The sequence below is a fragment of the Alosa alosa genome, chromosome 23, assembly GCF_017589495.1.
Source record: "Alosa alosa isolate M-15738 ecotype Scorff River chromosome 23, AALO_Geno_1.1, whole genome shotgun sequence".
In the NCBI taxonomy this organism is placed as follows: domain Eukaryota; kingdom Metazoa; phylum Chordata; class Actinopteri; order Clupeiformes; family Clupeidae; genus Alosa; species Alosa alosa.
In genome coordinates this window covers 10,066,156-10,090,037 of record NC_063211.1, presented here as the reverse complement: position 1 = coordinate 10,090,037, position 23,882 = coordinate 10,066,156, and the positions used below count along the sequence as shown (strand labels likewise).

General features: G+C 42.3%; 1 protein-coding gene and 9 non-coding genes across 13 annotated transcripts; 9 read left to right on the top strand and 1 right to left on the bottom strand.

Moving 5' to 3' along the window:
* On the top strand, nucleotides 1–72 carry trnaa-ugc. Its single transcript has one exon. It is a non-coding gene; the product is annotated as a tRNA-Ala (tRNA).
* A 229-nt stretch (nucleotides 73–301) lies between these two features.
* On the top strand, nucleotides 302–373 carry trnaa-ugc. The gene has a single exon. It is a non-coding gene; the product is annotated as a tRNA-Ala (tRNA).
* A 229-nt stretch (nucleotides 374–602) lies between these two features.
* Nucleotides 603–674, top strand: trnaa-ugc. Its single transcript has one exon. It is a non-coding gene; the product is annotated as a tRNA-Ala (tRNA).
* Nucleotides 675–890: 216 nt separating this feature from the next.
* Nucleotides 891–962, top strand: trnaa-cgc. Its single transcript has one exon. It is a non-coding gene; the product is annotated as a tRNA-Ala (tRNA).
* A 228-nt stretch (nucleotides 963–1,190) lies between these two features.
* On the top strand, nucleotides 1,191–1,262 carry trnaa-ugc. The gene has a single exon. It is a non-coding gene; the product is annotated as a tRNA-Ala (tRNA).
* A 229-nt stretch (nucleotides 1,263–1,491) lies between these two features.
* Nucleotides 1,492–1,563, top strand: trnaa-cgc. The gene has a single exon. It is a non-coding gene; the product is annotated as a tRNA-Ala (tRNA).
* A 644-nt stretch (nucleotides 1,564–2,207) lies between these two features.
* Nucleotides 2,208–2,279, top strand: trnaa-ugc. Its single transcript has one exon. It is a non-coding gene; the product is annotated as a tRNA-Ala (tRNA).
* A 229-nt stretch (nucleotides 2,280–2,508) lies between these two features.
* Nucleotides 2,509–2,580, top strand: trnaa-cgc. The gene has a single exon. It is a non-coding gene; the product is annotated as a tRNA-Ala (tRNA).
* A 229-nt stretch (nucleotides 2,581–2,809) lies between these two features.
* On the top strand, nucleotides 2,810–2,881 carry trnaa-ugc. Its single transcript has one exon. It is a non-coding gene; the product is annotated as a tRNA-Ala (tRNA).
* Nucleotides 2,882–4,206: 1,325 nt separating this feature from the next.
* On the bottom strand, nucleotides 4,207–20,173 carry LOC125288785 (ran-binding protein 3-like). 4 transcript variants are annotated; one of them, XM_048235416.1, is made up of 14 exons: nucleotides 19,734–20,173; nucleotides 13,466–13,521; nucleotides 13,204–13,228; nucleotides 12,908–12,964; nucleotides 12,636–12,698; nucleotides 11,595–11,660; nucleotides 11,393–11,490; nucleotides 10,497–10,594; nucleotides 9,041–9,119; nucleotides 8,845–8,938; nucleotides 8,307–8,428; nucleotides 7,900–8,020; nucleotides 7,405–7,696; nucleotides 4,207–6,482 (listed from the first exon to the last, which is right to left on the bottom strand). In XM_048235416.1, exons 1-14 carry the CDS (start codon nucleotides 19,897–19,899, stop codon nucleotides 6,473–6,475), a joined length of 1,347 nt encoding a protein of 448 aa, XP_048091373.1. In that variant the 5' UTR covers nucleotides 19,900–20,173; the 3' UTR covers nucleotides 4,207–6,472. The 4 variants fall into 4 exon arrangements, with proteins under 4 accessions (XP_048091373.1, XP_048091374.1, XP_048091376.1 ...); XM_048235417.1 differs by having other exon boundaries at nucleotides 9,041–9,116; XM_048235419.1 differs by lacking the exon at nucleotides 19,734–20,173 and adding an exon at nucleotides 13,621–13,673.
* Nucleotides 20,174–23,882: the final 3,709 nt, after the last annotated feature.

The window sequence follows — 23,882 nt, the reverse complement described above, 5'->3', positions numbered from 1 at the left end:
GGGGATGTAGCTCAGTGGTAGAGCGCATGCTTTGCATGTATGAGGCCCCGGGTTCAATCCCCGGCATCTCCACTTACGCATCCCTAAATGAGGTCTGGGTACAGTCACAAGCCGTGTTTCAGAGTTTGTACGGAATTGTACAAATGAAACAGCCTGTGGAAAGGAGATTAGCACCATCAGAGGACAAGGCTTGTATTTTGTTGGCTCCTCCGTGGACTTACACAATTACGATAGAAGCCTAAAGGTGTTGCATGGCACAATGTCTAGGCTGGGAAGTGCTTTGGTTTTGACATGTACTGAAGGGGATGTAGCTCAGTGGTAGAGCGCATGCTTTGCATGTATGAGGTCCCGGGTTCAATCCCCGGCATCTCCACTTATACATCCCTAAAGGAGGTCTGGGTACCGTCATAAGCCGTGGTCCAGAGTTTATACAGAGTTACACAAATGAAACAGCCTGTGGAGTGGAGTTTAGCAAAGGCAGAGGACACGGATTGTATTTTGTTAGCTCCTCCGTGGACTTCCACAATTACGATAGAAGCCTAAAGGTGTTGCGTGGCACAATGTCTAGACTGGGAAGTGCTTTGGTTTTGACAAGCACTGAAGGGGATGTAGCTCAGTGGTAGAGCGCATGCTTTGCATGTATGAGGTCCCGGGTTCAATCCCCGGCATCTCCATTTATGCAGCATTAAAGGGACTTTAGGGATTGTCGCAAGCCTCGAGAAAGTTAGTGGAGAGGAAAGGAGCAGTGACAGAGGATCAGGCTTGTAGTTGTTGTTGACTTTGGCCCGCTTGATTCCTCTGTGGACCTCCGCAATTATGAACAAATCCCTCAAGTGCTAGCGTGGCACAACGTCTCGAATTGTAAGTGTCGTCTTTTGAAAGTGGATGAAGGGGATGTAGCTCAGTGGTAGAGCGCATGCTTCGCATGTATGAGGTCCCGGGTTCAATCCCCGGCATCTCCACTTATACATCCCTAAAGTAGGTCTGGGTACCGTCACAAGCCGTGGTCCAGAGTTTGTACAGAGTTACACAAATGAAACAGCCTGTGGAGTGGAGTTTAGCACCGGCAGAGGACAAGGCTTGTATTTTGTTGGCTCCTCTGTGGACTTCCACAATTACGATAGAATCCTAAAGATGTTGCGTTGCAAAACGTCTGGGCCGAGAAGTGCTATCTTACGCCAACAAACGAAGGGGATGTAGCTCAGTGGTAGAGCGCATGCTTTGCATGTATGAGGCCCCGGGTTCAATCCCCGGCATCTCCACTTATGCATCCCTAAATGAGGTCTGGGTACAGTCACAAGCCGTGTTTCAGAGTTTGTACGGAATTGTACAAATGAAACAGCCTGTGGAAAGGAGATTAGCACCATCAGAGGACAAGGCTTGTATTTTGTTGGCTCCTCCGTGGACTTACACAATTACGATAGAAGCCTAAAGGTGTTGCATGGCACAATGTCTAGGCTGGGAAGTGCTTTGGTTTTGACATGTACTGAAGGGGATGTAGCTCAGTGGTAGAGCGCATGCTTCGCATGTATGAGGTCCCGGGTTCAATCCCCGGCATCTCCACTTATACATCCCTAAAGGAGGTCTGGGTACCGTCATAAGCCGTGGTCCAGAGTTTGTACAGAGTTACACAAATGAAACAGCCTGTGGAGTGGAGTTTAGCAACGGCAGAGGACACGGATTGTATTTTGTTGGCTCCTCCGTGGACTTCCACAATTACGATAGAAGCCTAAAGGTGTTGCGTGGCACAATGTCTAGACTGGGAAGTGCTTTGGTTTTGACAAGCACTGGGGATGTAGCTCAGTGGTAGAGCCGCATGCTTTTGTATGAGGTCAAATCCCGGCATCTCCATTTATGAATTAAAGGGACTTTAGGGATGTAGCTCAGTGGTGGAGAGGAAAGGAGCAGTGACAGAGGATCAGGCTTTGTATTGTTGTGAGGCCCGCTTGATTCCTCTGTGGACCTCGGTTCAAAGTCCCGAAGGGGATGTAGCATCTCTCCACTTATACATCCCTAAAGTAGGTCTGGGTACCGTCACAAGCCGTGGTCCAGAGTTTGTACAGAGTTACACAAATGAAACAGCCTGTGGAGTGGAGTTTAGCACCGGCAGAGGACAAGGCTTGTATTTTGTTGGCTCCTCTGGTCCTAAAGATGTTGCGTTGCAAAACGTCTGGGCCGAGAAGTGCTATCTTACGCCAACAAACGAAGGGGATGTAGCTCAGTGGTAGAGCGCATGCTTTGCATGTATGAGGCCCCGGGTTCAATCCCCGGCATCTCCACTTATGCATCCCTAAATGAGGTCTGGGTACAGTCACAAGCCGTGTTTCAGAGTTTGTACGGAATTGTACAAATGAAACAGCCTGTGGAAAGGAGATTAGCACCATCAGAGGACAAGGCTTGTATTTTGTTGGCTCCTCCGTGGACTTACACAATTACGATAGAAGCCTAAAGGTGTTGCATGGCACAATGTCTAGGCTGGGAAGTGCTTTGGTTTTGACATGTACTGAAGGGGATGTAGCTCAGTGGTAGAGCGCATGCTTCGCATGTATGAGGTCCCGGGTTCAATCCCCGGCATCTCCACTTATACATCCCTAAAGGAGGTCTGGGTACCGTCATAAGCCGTGGTCCAGAGTTTATACAGAGTTACACAAATGAAACAGCCTGTGGAGTGGAGTTTAGCAACGGCAGAGGACACGGATTGTATTTTGTTAGCTCCTCCGTGGACTTCCACAATTACGATAGAAGCCTAAAGGTGTTGCGTGGCACAATGTCTAGACTGGGAAGTGCTTTGGTTTTGACAAGCACTGAAGGGGATGTAGCTCAGTGGTAGAGCGCATGCTTTGCATGTATGAGGTCCCGGGTTCAATCCCCGGCATCTCCACTTATGCATCCCTAAATGAGGTCTGGGTACAGTCACAAGCCGTGTTTCAGAGTTTTTCCACATCATCATCCTAGCAACCAACATGATTTCCCTAGCAACCAGCATAGCAGCTGCTATAGTCAACATAGCAACCACCATATCTACCCTAGAAACCACCTCATCTACCCTTAGCAACAACCTAGCAGCCATTTCCATAATGTCATCCTAGCAACCACCTTAGCAAACAACATGATTACCCTAGAAACAAGCATAGCAACTGCTATATTTAGCATAGCAACCACCATATCCAACATAGCAACACCCTAGCAACCATATCAAGTACATAGCAACTACTTCCATAATGTCAACCTAGTAACCACCTTAACAACCAACATGATTACCACCTAGCAACCAGCATAGCAACTTGTGAGAAGGGGGCGCTGATATAAGCTGTAGCTCCTTACACTACCCTTTGGTTGCGACCAATAAACTCATTCATTCATTCAACTACTATATTTAGCTTAGGAACCACAGTGTTTACACTGGCAACACCTTAGCAACCATTTCAAATAACCTAGCAACATCCTAGCATGCACTGGTATTTCCTGAAGGAAATGCTTTTCTAGTTATATTTGATCATTGTATATTGTCTTCACATGATTGTTTTATGATTTACTGTTTACACGGTGATCATTATATTTCATTATATCCTGGGTGTATAGGCAATTCCTTTCTGAATATGCATCCACCACTATGTAGTCTAATGAATGTTCATTTTCACATTGTATATTTAAAATTCTGAAAGATTACATTATACTATTCCATTATAGTATTTTTACAGAGGAGGCACCGCGCTATTGAATTTATTATCTTTCACCATTCCACCACTGAGAGCTCCGGATCCTGTTGCGCCCATAAACTTTGCTCCACTGTTTTATAGCCCATGCTTACTGTAACCTGGTACTGTGCACACCCGTTAAGAAGGGGTTACATACGTCATGTGTGCCGTTATTCAGAATTAATAGCCACCCACCAGCCAATCAGAAAAACAGTATTTCTTCTCTCCAGGTGATAACAGAAATTAATTCGGTAAAAGTAAATTAAAGGTTTTGGCCACTTGATATCACCAAAAACAAGACCGTGTTGTAACTCTATTCTAGATGCCCCACATCTTTGCCCATAGAGGCCACTACGTCAATGTGCTGAGATAAGATCCATTAAAATATTAATTAAGACGGGTATCGGAATTAATAGCCCGACACGTATTGTTGTTTTAGGAAATACAGAGCAGGAAAACAACAGAAATCTTCACTAAAATATAGATATAATACATACTTTTATTTGCTTTCACAAGGGCTGTCAAAAAATGGCCATACAGCCCATATAAACTGACTGTAATAAAAATAACTGAACTAGAAAAACAAATTCTTGCCATTTTCCTCCTTTTTGTTAATTGCGAGTGGTAAAATAACAATAACATACAATGTATGAAAACATAATGCAATATGTTAATAGAAATGTCAGAGTGATAACTAGATGCTAGTCATACCTTTTTACACACCAAAAGTGACTCAATTTTACACAGAAAGAGATGTGATACAGTTCACAAGCTTTTCTTAAAAAAAGCATCAAACTTATAACATGATTTTTTTCAGTGCATCAAAAAGCAGATAAAGAGGTAGGAAGGAAAGAAATGAGAAGTGTTGTTGGAACAAACCAATGACAATTCAAAATATTTGCAGGTAAGTGATGTATGACTTTTCATATTATCTAGCCATTAAAATGTACAGTTAGATAGGCCATCCGCTGTGAGAAAGGATCTCTTTTTAAGAGAGCAGTTACGACAGCAGCAGAGATATGCATTCCAGATGACCATTTCAAATCATTACATTCAATATTGAAACAGCATAAAGAAAATGTAGGCAATATTTCCCTACCAAAACAAAAAAAACACATATTTTAAAAAGGACAAAAAGGTTGCAAGTTGTTAAAGATCAAATTAAATTAAATTGTATATCTATTGTCTTCTCAATAACACTATTCGTAGGTAACTTCGCCTGTGCATTACTACATTATTAACTGCAATGGTGTATTTGAGAAAAAATAATCCTACATGGCTGCTGATCTTCCTACCTGCTCGTACAAATCTGTAACTCTATAACGCTAAATGTTTCTCTCACAGTACTCTCTCCTATACAGAGTTCTCACTTCTTTAATTGGTTTGGGGCCAATAGTTATCAGTTATGGTGGCAAATGGCTGGATATCATAAGCCCTTGGTATTATTGCTGAATTTTTATGGATTTGCTCCAGGACTTTTGCCTGAACCACATCAATGTAAATCAGACAATCTTATTAAAACAAAAAAGTAATTACAGTCTCAGTTTAGGAAAGTGGAACAGATAGGCTAATCCAGTGAGAAGAAAATAGCTAAATCCCACTTAACCCCCAGATTTAACATGCTGACTTGATGGACCCAAATCACAAAGGTGCATACTTTCAGGTACACAAGGTCCAGCTTTAAACTCTGAACAATGTCTGCATTGGATTGGTGATAATACTGCCAACACAAACATAATTCATTGTCATTTCATACCCAATGGAATACTTTCTTAAAAAAAATAAATAATACACATTAAGTACATTGATATACCGGTATGTTGTGTACACCTGGTGATTTGTGACTACAAATTATCAGCCCTGGTAAATTTAATAAAGAAGGTTAAATGTGACATCAAATCACTTATGACTGCTTGCAAACACTAAGGACCTACAAAACCATCGTCTTTTCTTCTCTGCTCTGTCATAAAAAACAAAAAATCCCTCTCTGTTTCTTTCTCTGTTCTGTCTCAAAAGAACTCTCTGTTTCTTTCTCTGTTCTGTCACAAACAAATTTTGTTTCTTTCTGTTCTGTCACAAAAAACCTCTCTGTTCTGTCACAAAAAAAACTTTAGGAAAAGCATCAACATCCTTAACCATCCAAAGATCTGTAACTTAAGATGCATATACACCCAAACAGGCCATCACATTCTCTAGTAAGTTTATCAAATTGTCATAGACACTAATATTATAATGATACACAACGTAAACCCAACAGAAATGGACTTGTGGTTGGAAGAGAAACCCTGAATAGAAAACACCAGATCAGGATCAGAGGTTGAAATCAAAAGAAGTCCATTTGGCTAACATAACACAGGCATTTATGAATATGAATACAACTTTCAATCAATTCTGTGCAATCAGCATATCTCTGGTAAATGATTATGTTCATACCTAGCTATGTATTTGTTTAAATGTTCTTAATTGTTAAATGTTTCATATAAATATTATATAAGACTCCATTTTTGAAAGGCTAACTTTCAAAATATCCATTTCCTCACAATGAGTGCCTTCCAGTGAAGGATGGCTACATGAGCATTAACATTGTTTTTACTGCTTTCATAATGGAAATTTGTCCATAAAAACAGACAGAATTGTTCTTTGGCAAAAACTGTTGTCGCAGTTCAACTAACAGACACATTGTTTTGTGTCTTCTTCACATCTTATCGAGTTGAGTGTGATAGGTAACCAGCAGTGAGCCTGTTTTAAGGATCCAATCTGGACGGTGCTTCCAATCATGGACTCCTAAAATAGAAAAAAAAGTATGTTATTACAATGATTATAATACAAGAATATGTGATGGTATTCTACTCATGCTCAGATATATATAATGACCCTCACAGGTATTTTGAGTACACTTACTATATATGTTCCTGACAGCTTAGCCCAGTCTAAAGTCATGCACCAATGTAATTCATGTGGCAGCTGTGCTATGTTGATAAATATAGATGATGAAGTTATATATAGTTCTTTTGCTAGCAACAGGCTACCATTTAAGTTCAGAAAACATAGAGAAAGATAGGATGGCAGACCCTGTAACACTATGCATTGCTATATAAAGAACATTGAAAGTACACTGTGAGCTGTACAATGGAGATGGATTGTCTCTCACAAGGCGCTAACAACATTTTAGATATTTCTGACTTTTTTTTAACTCAATTTAATCTGCTGTTGGCCATCCATCTGTCATGAAGTGGTTTATATATTTATTCTCCTTTCAAACAGGATTTGTGAAGTGGTCTCTAAATGTGGCCTAGGGATTAGAGACACGTGGCATGTTTCTAGGGTCTGGCTGTCAGTCCATAAAGCCTTTTTTCAAAGGCAGCTAGAACTCCTGCCAATAAACCTAACTGTAGAGGGATTTTAGGGTAATGCACATCCTCATCATTTAGTACACACATCTGCCACAGTAATTTGGTACAAGAGAGTTTCCCCTTTTCCCCGTTACCTCCATATTGATAACGAAAATAAGGTTTTTCTATTAACCTGTCCAATGCTTCAAAAACAAAGTAAGTACTCTGAAGTGAATCATTTTTTAAATGTCAGAGACTAAAGAGATATTTCAACATTTCCACATTTTTACTATGCAGACAACTATATATCTATACTATATATACTATATATACTATAACTATATAGGGGTCAAGAGGTCAAAAAACGCCTTCACCAAGCTTCCTGTGTGTTTTTCCGGCAGTCTCCGTTCTCGTCCTCATCCCCACTGGAGCCGTTGCGGTTCCTGAGTCCGACACGGCAGTGCATCCCCACCAGGCGGTGGTGGATGGCGGCGTGCAGCCGCGAGATGTCCCTCGCCCCAGCCTGGATGAGGAAGACTCGGATGGCGTGGCTCTCCAGGTCTGTGGCGGTCACCTGGAGGTTGCGTCTCGCGGGCCTCTTCAGCTGAGTGTGTGGCCAGAGCTTGGTGTTGAGGATCAACTTCAGACTGCCCTGGTGTCTCATGACTGTGGGGTAGAGTGAAGGAGTGGGTGAACATTCTGAATAAAAACATCTGCCTTGCTTTACATATTGTCATACACACAGTGGCTGGAGGGATAAGACTGCAGTGCCTTCTGGGTATGAGAACTTCTACCACATCTTGTATGTAAAGTAAAATCTGATATTTTGAACACATGCAACAACACACATACACATGCCAGCCTCTCACCTATCCTGGACTGGAGCTCGCCTCGGTTTCCTGTTGCCAGGTCATTAAGCCGCAGGATGCCCCTTCCTCTCTCGCTCCACGACTGTGTGCCCCTCTCCAACACAAACAGCTTGCAGGACAGCTGGAAGACCAAAGAATGGCAGGATTAAGAATGCTTTACCTGAGCTTTTGGGAGAGGTAGGCAGGAACGTTGTTTTCTTGCAACCACATGCAATAAATCAACTACTTCATTTTTACATTTTTACCTTCTAAATCAGGAGTGAGATTATCATCAAATGTCAAAAGTTGACTACTCTGAATTTGTGAGCTGTGCAGCAGCTTTATTTCATTTAATTTTTATTTAATTGGTCAGAGAAGGCAATCACTATGACTATATTGCTATTAGAACCAGTTGAGTCCAATCTCACCTGGACAACGTTGCTCTCCCGCTCCTCGCCCGTGATCACCTGCACCTGTTTTAGCAAACAGTGCCTCCTGCAGGAAGCAGTGGTGGCTGCAGCGGATTCCCACAGAGAGCGTTTTACTGTTGCTGTGAAGAGGCACACAAGCACAGATTCAGTATAGCTGTAAATTGAAAATCATTTGACGACTATCATAACCTGTTCAATTTATGGAAAATGTGATTTTGCATGTGAACAAGACCTTCAATATGATAGTCACACACAGAGATACTTCTGCTTAAAATGCTGTGTAAAATACAATTAAAAATAGGTCAAATCGATTATCAATTTCACCAGTTATATTAATAATATGATCTCAATTGAAGCAAGGTTTCCAGGCTTTCATGGATGCACTGCCTGAATCTGTAGTACTGTTTTTTTACCAGTAGGAGGCCCCACAACACTGTGAGGACTAAGATATGCCATTGCCAATTTTGTGCCTATTTTAGGAAATGTCCTAAATCTGTAGTACTGTATATGATATCAAATGTAAGGACTTATTTACAGTTGTGGGATGTGTCCGGACTTGATGATTCTGAATCTGAAGAACTGCTATCAGAGTCAGACACCTCTTCACTGTACGGACTTTTCAGTGGATTCTGAAAACGAGAAGGAAAAAGGAAAACAAATGAGTCACAAATACAAATGTGATGCCAAACATTCCCTTTCCTCACCCGTGATAACACAAAGCCAATACTCACCAGCACCCTTTCACTCATGTTCTCTCCAAACACAAACTGGATGCTGCTCTGGTTGGGTCTTTCCAGTTTCACGTGACTGCTAAATCAATCAGAGGGCAAGTCAGTCTGTGTCTCCGAAATACAACACAACACATGACCATGACTGATTCTAGAATGATCCAGAACAATGCCATTTGGTTTCTATTATCTGAATGCGAAATATCAGACTAAGGATTTGGACTTGGACTGCACCATGGTGGTTCAAATGCATTGCAGTTTCATAAATGACATTTCATGAATGAAAAGAGAATGTACATAATTAATAGCCCACTGTAAAAACCTGCGTTACTGTGATCATTACAGTTCTTCTCAATTGCTAAAACACACAAAACAATTTCTAAAGCCTTGTTCTATTTTCTTAAAACATTAAAACACAAAACCTCATCTTCAAGCACTATTTACAAAAACTCTGACTTCTCGTACAAAATCAAACTTTCGCCTCGAAACAGTTCTACCTGTGCTCAAAATCAAACTTTTGCCTCAAAACAGATTTACCAGTGCTCAAAACCAAAAACTTCTCTCAAATAAAAAAAGTGATTAAAATGATATACACTATTAAGCAGTCAGTAAACAATACACCAAAATATAGAAAACACATTGTTCAAAGCATAATAGTTCTCAGGGAAGTACATTTGTAATCTCAAAACAAGTTTCCTATTTTTCCATCATAGTCTTTTGATGAATGAAAACATGTTCTACCATAGTAGCTCAAAATTGATCCGAAATTACTACTTTGCTTTGCTCTTTGCCATTTTTTTTGTTCTTCCTCCTCCTTGTACCCCTATTTTTACAGTACTGTGCCCTGCATCTCACAAACGTGTCCTTTGTCTCTGTGATAACTGTAATTCTTGTTCTTTGTTGATATGAACCTGCAACCAGTCAAAATCTATTGAGCAGTCAGTACTGTAAACAAATGGAAATCACAATGTTCAGGGTCATACAATTTGTTTATTGTACAGTATACAGCCTACAATGCACTGTACTACAGTATCCAATAAAAATTCTCTTTCTTGCCCTCCTCCTCTTCCTCCTCGTCCCCCACCTTGCACACGCACTCATCCTCATTCTCTCACATAGTTTCTTCTATCCATTCTCAGACTCTCTAATTCCCACCTCCAACAACCAGGTTGCACCCTGAACTGGCTTATATTAGATGTGTCACATCATTTGAAACAAGTGAAATCAATTTTGAGTGGTTGTGTTTAATCAATGACATGTCTGCTCTATTTGTATTTTGTATATAACATGTAAGTGAGATCTGCAAATTGTGTTTTAACATGCGAAATAGTTTAAGGTATTGACAACAGACTGAACAATTAGCTAAATGAGTTCAGGCAACTGAGAACTTTGTTCAGCCAATGAGTTTTAGTGTTTTATCAATTGAGAAAAAAAACTGTAAGCATGCTCTCCTTCTCACCTATCAGTTGGACATGATGACAGTTGATCAAAGGCACTAGAAGACGTCTGCTGGTCAATACTGACTGTGTCCAGGTCATCTGCAGAATTCAGGCTCCCCTGAGACACCACATACAAGAAGGATGTACTATAACAGGCCTTTCTAAATGCATATTATCAATTTATTGCAGCAGGACATCAGGGATGGCTGACAGGATGTAGGGCCCACTGTATGTAATAAATGACGAGGAGCAGTGAGTTTAATACACTTGCAATGTGTATCAAATACACCTATAATATAATATAATATGTTTCAGTGATTAAAACGTCATTTCAGTGTGGTGGTGTGACTAGCTTATGTATTTTTAAAAAGTGATTCACCGAGAGTAAATGAGGAAGCTGTGAGGATTACTGAAGAGAGACGAGCCACAGATTAGCACCTCTTAAAGAAACATTCTAGAATTGGAACAGCAGTTTAATTTTACTTCAAACCAGTGGCAAAAACCTTCCCACAACCTCAGCCAGCACCCACCTAATATGCTGGATCGTCTGCCTACAGAGACATTATAGATAATCTGTTGAGATTTAAGTTCAGTATGTATAATTGCTTTTGCACAATTACTGAACATCTCCTTAATAAATAAACTCTACCCCTAATCTTGACTTTAACCATAAATTTGAGTTAACATAATGTCAACAGATAGTCTAAAGGGGACTATCCAAGTTAAGTGTGACCGCATGTTGTTGTACACACCAGAATAGCAGTTGGGAGCTGGATGGGGTTTTACCAAAGAAACTTTACAGTGGAAAGTTTAAAGAAAAAAACAGATTGCATAATTCAAGTATGTAAAGAATACACTACGGAAAACAAATCTAGTAAAATGTTGCCAACTCGGCGAGTGAGTGTTGTTCCAGTACCTGGAGATGCTGTCGGTCTCTCCTGGGTTTAGGAGCCAGCAGGACAGCAGGCCTCAGCAGGGTCCTCTTTACTCTGATGCATGGAGCACCGACAGAGGCTGTGGAGGAAGAGAGAGCAGGTTGGCACTGACACCCAGGGTGTAACTGACACCACAAAATGTTTTATTTTTAGTATACTCCGTATACAAGAAATAATCTTTACCCCTGTCAGATGAGACTTTGTTAGCATTGCAAAGGCTTGAAGGCATGAACACATTTGATCTTGAGACTATGAGAAAACAAAGCACAAACAAACATATGTGTCACCATAGTAGAGTACCATAGCGTGTAGTGTACAAAATCCACAACATTTGTCACAAGTCACACATGAATACTACCAATAAAAGGTATTTATTTGTGTAAAATGATGTGATGGGTCTAGTCTCCGAATCCAAATCAAGTCTGAAAAGGACCGGAAATACTGTAATTAGGCCCCTGACCACTTGTCAGGTACATGATTGAAACCCTGTGAAAGAGCCCCACTCAATGAAGACTTCTGGGAAATGACTGTGCTGTAAGTTGCAGACCACTGTTAGGCTATACAGGTCAGGAGTCTGGGGGAAACGACCAGAAGAGAGCTGAGCTCCCTGACTGATGAGTGCAGTGGGTGTGTTGGTGATTTGCAGTAAGCAGGTGAGGCCCGTCTTGACTGATACTTTGAAACAGACACCAGGCAGACGACAGAGATGGCCCCTACTGGAGATGGCATGACTGTATTAGTATTGGCGCGTGCATGAGTGTGCACATATGTGTCCATGTACGTATACTGTGTGTGTGTGTGTGTGTGTCCATGACAATTTGTGTGTGTGTGCGAGTGTATGTGTGTGTGTGTGTGAGTCCATGAAAATTTGTGTGTGTGTGCGAGTGTATGTGTGTGTGTGTGTGTGTGAGAGAGAGAGAGAGAGAACTCCCACTGTAACTCACAGGCATATGTGACCTGAATACCAACCATGCAAAATTGCACCTCGAACAGCTTAGACATTTTTTTTTTCTGGTCAAGCTAGACACATCCAGCCCCCTAAGCTCATGACTGGCCAGTGGGTGTAGGAACAAACTGGTGACTCAGACCTACTGACCTGGAGTCAGGCCTTTGCATACAGTATGAGCCACTCTGCCCTCAGGAGCCTTTCAGCAAATAAATGGCATGATCTACCCTGGCAACGAAAGAATAAGTGTTACAGTCTCAGCCGCAGCCTAAGCTTACCTGGCAGAGGTGGTGGGAAGGAGAAAGAACTGGACCAAACTGGTCTGTCTCTGTCTATGCTACCTGGCAGAGGAATAAAGAGAGAGGCTTAGAATGTTGCGCAATAACGAACACACCAAGGAGGCATGATGATACAACACAAGCAATAACTCATAAGATCTGTAATCTAGAGACAGTCCTGGTCTGGTGAGATAATTCTTAGGGACTTATGCAATCAATTGCATAACAAAACACCTTCTGGAAAGGTGCCAGCTAGGTGCCAGCGAAAGTACCTCTTCTGGATTGGCCGGGGTAGGTGAAGGATCGGACTCTTTTGCTTATAGTGGGTCCTGGGAAAAAATAGAAAAGAGCAGATTTAACATTGCGTCACATGATGGTGCGTGTGAATAATGTGGATTCATCAGTCAGCTTTAATCCCAGTTTGGAAAAAAGCTGTAGCGTTGTGTTTATGTTCCAAGGGACCTATATTATAGCCATTATATTCTATGAGTAAAGACATGGTTCAGTTTTATATTACATTTTAATGGAGCTAGAAGAGTTCAGTTGGGGATAAAGACAGAATTCTTACCATTTATATCATCTTCTGCTCTTCTCTGTTGAAGAAAACAAAAACATTTACCAGCAAATAAAAATAATTACCCTGTTACATCATGACATATAATGAGGATTATATAATATAGGAAATAAAATAATGCCTGATCTAATTTAAATCTAAAACATTTTTTGTCATTTTTTGTCTGATCCCTCTCAGAAGTTTATTCTGTCCATGTTCTTTGACATTTATCAAACACATGTTTTGTCAACATCTCCAGCATAGTTTGGGAGATTACCTTCATTGATGCGAATCTCTGAAAGACGAACACAGGTGGTGACAGCACAGGCTTTTCTATGAAGAAAAAAAAAACAGAAAAGACATCACTCCTTTTTCGGTTACAGTCTAAACATTTTTACAGCAAAAGAAAAGAGAGTAACCCAATAAAAGCACCGAGATGGAGATGCAGAACATGAGAGAGATGTGTTGTGCTGCTGCTGCTGCTGCTGCCCTGTTCAAGTTCTCCACTTCCCTACAAACATGTTTTCCCCTCTGAGGGACCTAATCAAAACCATGACGAGATGCTTGATTCAATTACACACTGTGTGGCCAAGCCCCTGGGAAGCATCTGGCAGATCAGCAAAGCGCAGCACAGCACAGGATCAGAGCCAGCGTACCCACCCACCCATCCCTACACTTCAGCGCAGACCAGCCCTGAGCTGTATGCATGAATGGATGCCTTCAGACCCACGCGTTCTTATGCAATACCTCCAAAGCACACATGAGGCGTGTGGAGGAGAGGAGGAGATGGGGCATGGGGGGGTAGGTCTTCCGTGGGGCTTAAGGGCTGGGTGAGCGTCTGAGCAGACGGGGTTCCTGTAGCTGTTAGTCTCAGACCAGGGGGTGTCCCAGGCAGTGGGATCCAGGCCACAGACACAGAGGACTTGGCTCCAGGTCAAGCCCAGACCAGCTCATTACTGTCTACTGGGGCTAAAAATACACACGCATTGTGTCACTGGAGATGAGCACTCACTAACAAGTCATACAGCTACTTCTCCCTTTTGCAGTGTCAAGTTCTATATCCACCTTAATGTCTTAACACGATAAACTGATGGCAAAAGAAGAGCCTCATATTCAATGCCGCAATAATCCAATCTATACTGTAGACACCACCAAACAACAGGCAACATTTTGCATGGTTAGATCATGTGTTTCAGTCTAAAAGAAAATCTGTACGGTATTATCTGAAGTGTGGCTGAAAATGAAAAACAAACTTGTAATGGGGCGCCAGGGTGAATTGAACTGGAGGGGAAACATGCTCAGAGTGTTATTACCTCACTTTGTAATGTTCTATTGGGCCCTAGGAGAGCTCTAAGCATTTGTTCGGCTCAAGTAATAGTGACCAGGGGGGAAATAAAAAGGCTACCACATGGCAGCTGGCATAGAAAATGCTTAGTAATGAATCATGCCAACCAAGCTTGTAAGGGCACAATGCCCTCAAACAGGAACATCCTTAAACAGGAAAACGTTGGGCTTTATATTTTCTAATGGTCATAAATCTACTGGGGTCCTTGGGTACTCTTGAGCACTCTTGTGCCCTTCAGCTGCATGAGATAAATTATGATCTGCGCATTCAATCTGGGCTTCCATCTGATGATGGCAGAGACGTGTCATTTTGAACCATTCTGGCAGAAAAATACGCATGAACTCACTTACTCATGTTCCTTACGCATGTACGTGAGAGAACCGCGTCGACCATTTTGCATTTTTCACACTGAGGGAGCAAGAATCTCAGGATGACTGTCCCCATTGACGCTCTCAAGAGAGAATCGTCTTGTGTCATTGGCTGGGGTCATCTCGCACGTCCCCTCGGCCCAATGAAACCCCGGTTCTGCACATGCTGTCCAGAATGTGATTGCTGAGCTCGTAACTCTCGGGGCTGGGTGCAGGAAGCATACATGTGCTGACTGCTGACAGTCAAAGGGAATACAAAAAGCGTGTTGTTTGAACCGAGCTCCTAGGCGATTGCGTAATGTGCACAACAATACAATTGACGGCCATGTTGGGCACCACCTCCAGTTATAACTGGACACATCAAGACATATTTAGCACAGCATTCACCTCTCCAGCAAAGATCACACGGTGCTCTCAGGACAGGAAAAGCACCGCTGAAATAAGACAGATGTTGGAGCAAACATGCATTGCATTAAGCTGTTATGTAACATAAGCTCTGAGAGAGAATGGGTTGGCATGAAACAGACCCTGCCACTCCAGATAACCAGCCATCTGCCAACTGTAGTCATCATGAAATGCGGATCTTAACTGAAAACATGGATCTTAATCAAATTCCATTTGATAGGACTACCAGACAGGAAGTCAGAAGGGGAATGTTATAACATGGGTGATCCCTAACACATAAAAAGAAGAAGCAGAACTTCATTCAGAAGATGAACTTAATTGTGTCCCAGTCATGTGAGACCACACATTTGGACAGACACAAAACACGTCTGGCGCCAGGCACGTCCTTTTATGCCATTTGCCAATTTGACCCTGGAGAACACGTCAGAAAATAGAACAAGCATATCCCTCTCCCGTTGCCCTGCTGTAATACGGTCTGCCTGCTGCTGCTTCTGCTGCTCTAGGCTGCCTGCGTGAAATGTGTTGAGTCATACAGCCCCATTTGCATCCAGGGCCCTAAACCAATGCCTACGTGACGGGAGATTATGAACCGACGCAGGGACAGCATTCCCATCCAGGCACGCAGGCGGTCGGGCACATTGCGCCGATGCCCTTCTAGACTCAACTGCTCTCAGCTGGTTTGGGACGGAGCCGTCACTGTCTCTCTGGCTCGCTCTGCGGGCACTCGTGGGAGGATTATGGGATGTTTAAGAAGAGAGCGGCTCCAAATCACTGAGATCGAAACACACAAACACACAAGAGACGTTATTTACTTCTGATTATGGGATGTTTAAGAAGAGAGCGGCTCCAAACCGCTGAGATCGAAACACACAAACACACAAGAGACGTTATTTACTTCTGTCGCCAGCTCCTCAGAAAGGCTTGCTTTAATTGACTGGTGAAAAAAAAATAATAACGTGGGTCTTCTGGAGAGATTTTAAAGGGGCCTGAGGGACTTCGTTCCAGTTTGTTCATGTTTCTCCTTCTCCCTCCAACCTCTTAGCAGCTTCATAAAGGAGCAGTGTGTTTGTGCTGCTATTCTGGCAAAGCCTAAATGCTCTGTAAACCCCCACAAGACTCCACAAACCTCTGCCTTGACAGGAAGCCAACCTGCACAGGGACACACTCAATCCCACAAGCAGTCTGCGTGCGCACTCCCACACCTACGTACAATCTGGCAATCACACATGCACATATGCTAACACATTTGCCAACAACAACTTTCTCTCTCACACACACACGCACACACACACACACACACACACACACACACACACACGCACCCTCTGCTGGCTTCTGTATGCTATGCTCACTTGGAGGGTGTGTCTAAATGTGTGTGTGTGTGTGTGTGTGTGTGTGTGTGGCGGAGGTGGGGGGAGCCCTGGCGGCTCAGACTAGGCAACTCTGGACCCAACCAGATCAGCCCAGGAGCCCTGGAGGAGGAGGAGGGAAACGATCACAAAGCTGCCAGCAGCTGCCCAAACATCACTCTCTACGAACAATGCCAACGCCAAACCTTCCTGTAACAACCCTCAATAACACCTCCACCCACCCTTCTGGCTGAAAACACTCTGGAACACCCCCATCCCACACACAGACACATTCGCTCACAGATCAGTCTTGGCCAGCCTGCTCGCGGTTGAAATAGAGGCAGCATTGAAACTGCAGCTGGCAATGGGACAGTGTGGTTTCAGAGCTCTGTGTAACATTTTTCACTGTCCTGACCAAACCAGCATGAAACAACAATGGTTTAGTCTTCAAATTGTGCCTGTGAGCACTCCGAATCGTGCTGTGTGTTTTGGAGCTAGTCTGCCGGGTCAGTGGGTATAACAAGTAAAGGTTGCTGCTTGTTCAGGATGGTCAGGCAGGCCACTGTCGGTCAGTCTCTCAGTCACAGATTCTTCTCGTCAGTTATAGCCCTTATAGAGCTATGTGTTTCTATGGGGAGGGTGGGGGCTCTCATCTGTGTAGAAAATAGAGAGAGAAAAGGGCCTCTAACAGTCTATTTTCAGTGTTGTTTCAGTCTAAAGGAATGCGGTGCTACTCAAAACCCACCCCCAGGCTCTACACACCATCACGCGTACTACACATCAAATTACTGGTATTGCCACTGATCCAGAAGAACCTGGAGTCATATCTCTCCCTACCATAAAACCATCCGTTTACTAGTGTTGGTTTAAGAAAAGGACTTTGCTCCTATCTATTTTTGCACTTTGTGGCAAACGAGGTGCTCATGAGAGGCCCATCTACTCAAAATAACAATGGTGAAGGAATTTAGATCTTAAAACTGTTGAACTTAAACACAAATCATTCCAGTGTTGGCAGTCACATAAATTCATCCTCATTGTTTTGTTGACATTATTACGTTCTCATTGTTTTGTTGATTCTGCATTCAGCATTGTACTTCTGCAGTTCTTCTGCATTCAGCATTGTACAGTTAATCATAATGTCTAACTATATGTTACATTGTATTCATAATTATGACCATATAATCTACTATAGAGCACAGTGGTTTAGTGTGAGTCTGAAGTGCTCACATTATTCCCCCATTTTTATTTTTCTCCTCAGAACACCCTCTCAACAGTCAGGTTGCAGGGGGCAAGTAGCCTGCACATTTCTGCAGAGACAAGAAATACATCAGAGTTCAGGTTACGCCCTAATACCAAGGAGGATGCTCCTCTGCCACACAGTAGGTCGACAGGGAGGGGAGGGGGAGCGTGGATCTCCAGGATGAGCCGTGAGGTACAAGCTCTGAGGCAGTCAAGGGTGTGTGTGTGTGTGTGTGTGTGTGTGTGTGTGTGTGTGTGTGTGTGTGTGTGTGTGTGTGTGTGTGTAGTGCGTGTGTAGTGCTAGTCTAATCTTCCCTGATCTGGTCATGCTTTAATAGGATTCTGTGAGATTCAGCAGGTGAAACCATTTCTGATTCTAATCACCTGGCACATCGTGTCACCTGAGTGTAGGTAAAAGTATTGGGATTACTTGAAGGGCTGGCCTGCATAATAGTTATGGGTAGATTTTGCAAATCCACCCCAGATTCTTCCCACTTCTGGTGGAGACATGTGAACTGCAATGATGCCATGCTAGCACGAGACTAGTGCCCATATACAGATAGTCCGCACACAAGATAGATAGTCCTTGGGCTATTTTAACTCTTTTAACCTTGAGTAAGGGTGTTGTGTATGACACTAAAGTCTAGTGGAGCTCATGCGTTTAGTACTAGACTATTGAATTATGGGTGTCTAACATTGCCTGACCAAAGATCCGAAAGACAGGACAGACCAGATCTTGTAACCTCTTCAGCTGTAGGAAGGTGAAGCTCACTGATCATATTCTCAGTCCCTGTGAGTACTGTGGCACAGCACTCCCAAGTGTAACAGTTAAAACCAGTAGAGCATAAGAATACTGCACACATCCTTGTTAATGTACTCTCATGGTATATTAACATGCACCCCCAACTGCATCAATTGTATGTGGAAGGTCTGGAAAACCCTTTTTCATTGTAAATCATCAAGAAACAATAGACCTACTGAACACAGAAGTATACTGATTACCAGAGATGTGCAAAAATATACCATTATTTGATAGACCGTAATTTGATACAAGAAAAAAGTTGCACAAGTATTCAAATAAAATATAGTGCAGCAACCAGGCATCTCACAAACATTCACACAACAGGCACATATTTGATAATTTTATAATATCTGATAGCTTTTCACTGCCTCAGAGCACGTTACAAGTCTCTTTTGAGAAGTTTGTATCTTGAGACAGGGAGTGTTAAATGATCCAGCCATGTTAAAATGATCGTAGCCATGTCAAGAAGGCAAAAAAAAAAAATTCATCAAATCTCGTGTCATCCAATCAAAGAAAGTGACAAATTTGCACTTGCACCTGGACCCTTTCAGAATTTCACATGCAGATGAGAGGCCCAAGCAAAAATTTAGTTACTTCTACCAGTTTTTGTTAAGCGGTTCTTGTGGCCTGGAGTATAAATTACCCTTTACTGAATCGGAGAAGACAACCGGAATCATTCTCTCTCACTTGCCATGTAGGCTGGCTATCTTTACCGAGCACGGGCAAAGAGCTCAGCTCACTATTTATCTCCCAAAGATGCATTGAGATGTGACATCATCATCACACAGTTTTGGGGGAGGTATTTTCTGCATGTATGAAATACTCAACTCTATACTATTTTTTAAAACAAATTACATTCTCAACAATTGTCATAAGGTAAAGCATTCCTACCCTCCGTGCCAATAAGGTCCATAAATGTAATTGTAAAGGCAGCAAACCAAACCTTTAATAAACATTGCTATACATTGCAAGACAGCATGTATTTTTGAAGCTCGGCGGTTACCGTGCTGCCCTCATCTTTTAATTCAGCAGTTTACCTTTATTATTGTTGTAGGTGCTGTCGTCCTTCACAAATCCAGGAGCAGAGCGACTAAGACTAAGAGATTCAGAATCTCCGTGCGAGGCCTTTGAATGAGCAGTTCCTGAGAATCTCAGTCCAGATGAAACTGGATAGTGTCCACTTGAAGGCAAACTTGAGAACATTGTAATCAATGTCCAACATACCAAAGCTGGTGGTGACAGGTTAGTAGGCTACCTGGAAGGTCGTTCAGGTAACATGTTCTGACAGAGTGACGCTCTGAAAGGTTTTTAGCTTTTACGTGGTTATTCACTTTCAATTGACCAGTAAAGTATCAGAAAGAGCTGTTTGTGAATCCCAATTTTAAAAGAGAACCGATGTATTCGGAGGGCTACAACCCTCGAGTCTCGCAACGCGCAATAACTATAGCTCAGTAGGATGAATGAAGCTCTGCGCGAATGTTTACCCCAGTCCACGTTGCCAGATTTGTGAAGCGTGCAAGGTGGGCGGGGTGAGAGGCGTGGACACATCTGACATGCGCTAGCTATCCCTTGGACTGCACTGTGGCTTTACTCCATGAAAACATTTGCATTTACGTGACAAATGGCATGCAACACAAGATAATGTTTGGGTAAACATTTTCGTTGTTGAAACTGCTGCAATTTTAACAATGTTCATATTACAATTTTAATATTTTAATTTAATTAGAAGCTTACAAACTGTCTTAATACACGTTTGCAATCTTTGCGCGTTTTCCACAATGTAATTCCAGCAATGATAGCCAAGTATATAAATGGAATGTATGGTTATTATTATTATTATTATTATTATTGTTGTTGTTGTTGATGTTGTTATTTTATAGTGATGATTATTTTTTAATATCAATAACTTCCTCAGTGATGTTGTCGAAACTAGTAGCTGAGCATTAGCCTACTTCATTTTCAGCTGCATTTTTAGTGACAATAAGCACAAGACTACTGTACATGCAAGTTTCTGTTAGGGGCTTTATCTGATATAGGAAGCATGCTTAGTCACGTGTCAGGCCTCAGCTGGTGGTGAAGTCATGACGGGGCTTGAGTGAAGCTTGCGGCTCCGGAACAGACTGGTTTCACGAGCATGCTCAGTGGGTTCGCATGGAATTTTCCACTGTGGCCTGCCCTGGTAATCAACATAGGGCAAAGGTTCCTCCACTGAAGACCACTGGTTGGTGTGACTGTGAAGGAATCTTGGCAGGTACCGTTTTGAAGTGAATTTATTTATTTTCTGTTGAAACTGGCACACAACTGTGTATGTATCTGCCCCACATTCCCCTGGATCTGAATTTGTTTGTACTCCATGTTGGATACTCTATTTGTGTTGTTAAAGTGTATAGATAAGCATAGATACTTTATTTGTCCCACATATATATATATATATATTTGATAGATAGATAGATACTTTATACCTCCCAAAGGACATTTTGGCTTCCAGTAGCCTAGCTAACACATTACTTGACAAAATAAGGAAGCGCACATAAATAACTACAAAAACAATAATTATGAAATTGTAGCTGTGAGATGTTAGTCTATCCACCAGAAATCCACAGGGAACTGACACTCTAAAGGAGTGTGTCCCAGTGGAGGCACTGAAGGCTGTGGTTTACAGTTGCGGCTGAATTTGTTGGTATCTTTCCACAAGAAAAGAAAAACCCTTATTTTTCTCTCTGAAATAATTTGAAAATGACAAATATAATTGCTATTCATTATTGTCTAGTCCATGTCAAACGCAAGCCAGACTTCACTTTTGACTCTGCATGCAACAGAATTTTTTAGATAATAAAAAAACAAATAAAACGGTGGTAGGCTACCCTTTACCAATAGAGGATTGCACAACCTTTGGAGGCAATCACTTCCAAGAAATGTCTTCTGTAGCTCTTGAGGAACATGAAGCTGCTTGAAGATCTGAAAGCCTTTACGTGGCGCAATGTGGAAAGTAGGTTATTATCCCAGCACAACATTCTTATTTTGCACATCTCATTTTTTGAGCAATGCACCAAGGGGTGTGGCAATTAATGACCTAAGGAGGGGTCTGGCACGTTGTCTAAAAATCGCTATTGTAAACTACCTAAAACGCATTACGCCATTGACCAAGAGAAACCTGGTCAGAAGTCCATGGTGAGTTGTTTATATGTGTTATTTTAAAGGCAAAGATTTTCACCTTTACGAAGCCAATTTGATGGTAAACGAACTTGTAATAGGCGAATCGTTCACCTAGCATAGCTATACAGCATAGACATAGCGAGTGCTATTCCAAGAGCGGCACCCCACCAAATCTCGTGAGAATCGTGAAACATTATACCTCGTCAGTAGCCTGGCCTTGCCTTCCTACATACTTCCACTCGATTTTCATCTCCCTCCACGACTCTGTCTGGGATTCCGACCATTGGCCTCACTCGCAAAGAACAATTCGACCCCCAGCCAATCAGCGAGCAGGAGGCGGGAGTTGTGAGAGACGACGTCGAGATTCTGTGCTGTGTTTGAATTGTAGTCCTCGAGGAGTTGGCGATGGCGGAAGTTAATGAAGCAATTCAGTCCGTGCTGGCTACGCTTCCAAATATTTAGGAATTAAAGTCCGAACAAAAACGAGTGTTTAACACATTTTATTTCGGGCAAATATGTCGTGGCCCTACTCCCTACAGGGTTTGGAAAAAGTTTGATTTGTATCGCGCAGTAGCCTCGATATTAAATTACAGCATGTGCGGAAGACCCAGTATGAACGAAGCGGCGTGTTTTCAATGGTCAAATCTCGCTTTGACAACTGTGATGATATTGTAATGCCGAGGCTATTCGCCCCATGTTGGACTTTCCCCTGTGTCTTCTGTTTTCCCAGTGTGTGCGCGAATGAGAGTCTCCCTCTCCCTCCTGTGTCATAGAATGTGCCAATGATGTTCTGATGTGTTTTGATTGGGGGGAGGTGTCCCGGAGGGAATATTTAGGAGTTCAGATAGGTTAGCGATTGATAAGGGGAGTGAATAGAATAGGGGGTTCTAAGACGTCTAGTAAGTTTAGTCAGAGTAGAAGTGGATTACGTGTGAGTGGGTTGTGTTGCGTTGTGTTGTTGGCCGATGAGTGTGAATGACGAGTGATTGAGACCGTGATATATCAGTAATCAGTTTGTTGCTTTGTAGTGGACACCTCCTGCTGCTCGTACCTTAGACTGTACATCCTTTAGAAAATAAAAATAAATTACTGGAGTTTTGGAACGATATCTCAGCCTCCCTGTCTCCTAACTCATCATCGGCGTTACAATATGTTATCTTCAACCTTACTGTCAAATAGTAATCTGCTATTCTTCCACTAACTCTTAAATTTGTATCGCAAAGCTGGCATCGGTCATTTACATCCATCTTGTTCGCTCTGTCTTGGTGGTGGGAAATGGTTGTTGTAGCCTATACAGCGCACGCAATTTCCAGAGAGCGTCGTAGCATAGCTTACTTCATGATTGAGCTGGCGCATAACATACGTCACGGCCAAACGTTAGTGATTGGGTGATACCTAGGGCTGTCACTTTTGTAAAAAAAATCCTGTTCGATTTTTGAGACAAGTGTTCATTGAATCGATTGTAAAATCGATTTTTCATGTCTAAAGACGTTTCCATTTTCAACGCCAAATATAGGCCAATCCACAAAAAAGTAACAGGCATTAGGACGAACGTAAAGAGGGCGCTTGTAGACGCAAGCCAGCAATATTTCTGATGATTTATTGGCGTGAAGTTTCGTGCACAATGACAAACAGGAGTGCTACATTCTCGAAAAACAATAAGCCGAGCATACTGCCATTACATCAGTGACAAACATTACTGCAGGCTTCAACGTAGCTGTGTTTACGATTAGAAATGTCAAACAAACGTAGAACTCGATTGCACAGTTTGCATAGCCTACCGCTTTGTTCTTCTCCATAGTTTGATATACCAAAAATCCGAAGTACTTCCACATCGAACTCCTCAAGTTATTAGGGCCTATCACTAGTCTCTCTCATGTCGCATTGGGTTGATCGCGTTGTCCTCCATTTTGGCAAAATCTGAGCAGCACAGCAGCTAATTGAAACAGCTGTTTCCGGTGCGTAAAATTGGTGGGAATTTTCTTTTTAGCTTTCGCAATTCTTACTTTCTGGCTGTGTAACACCCTACT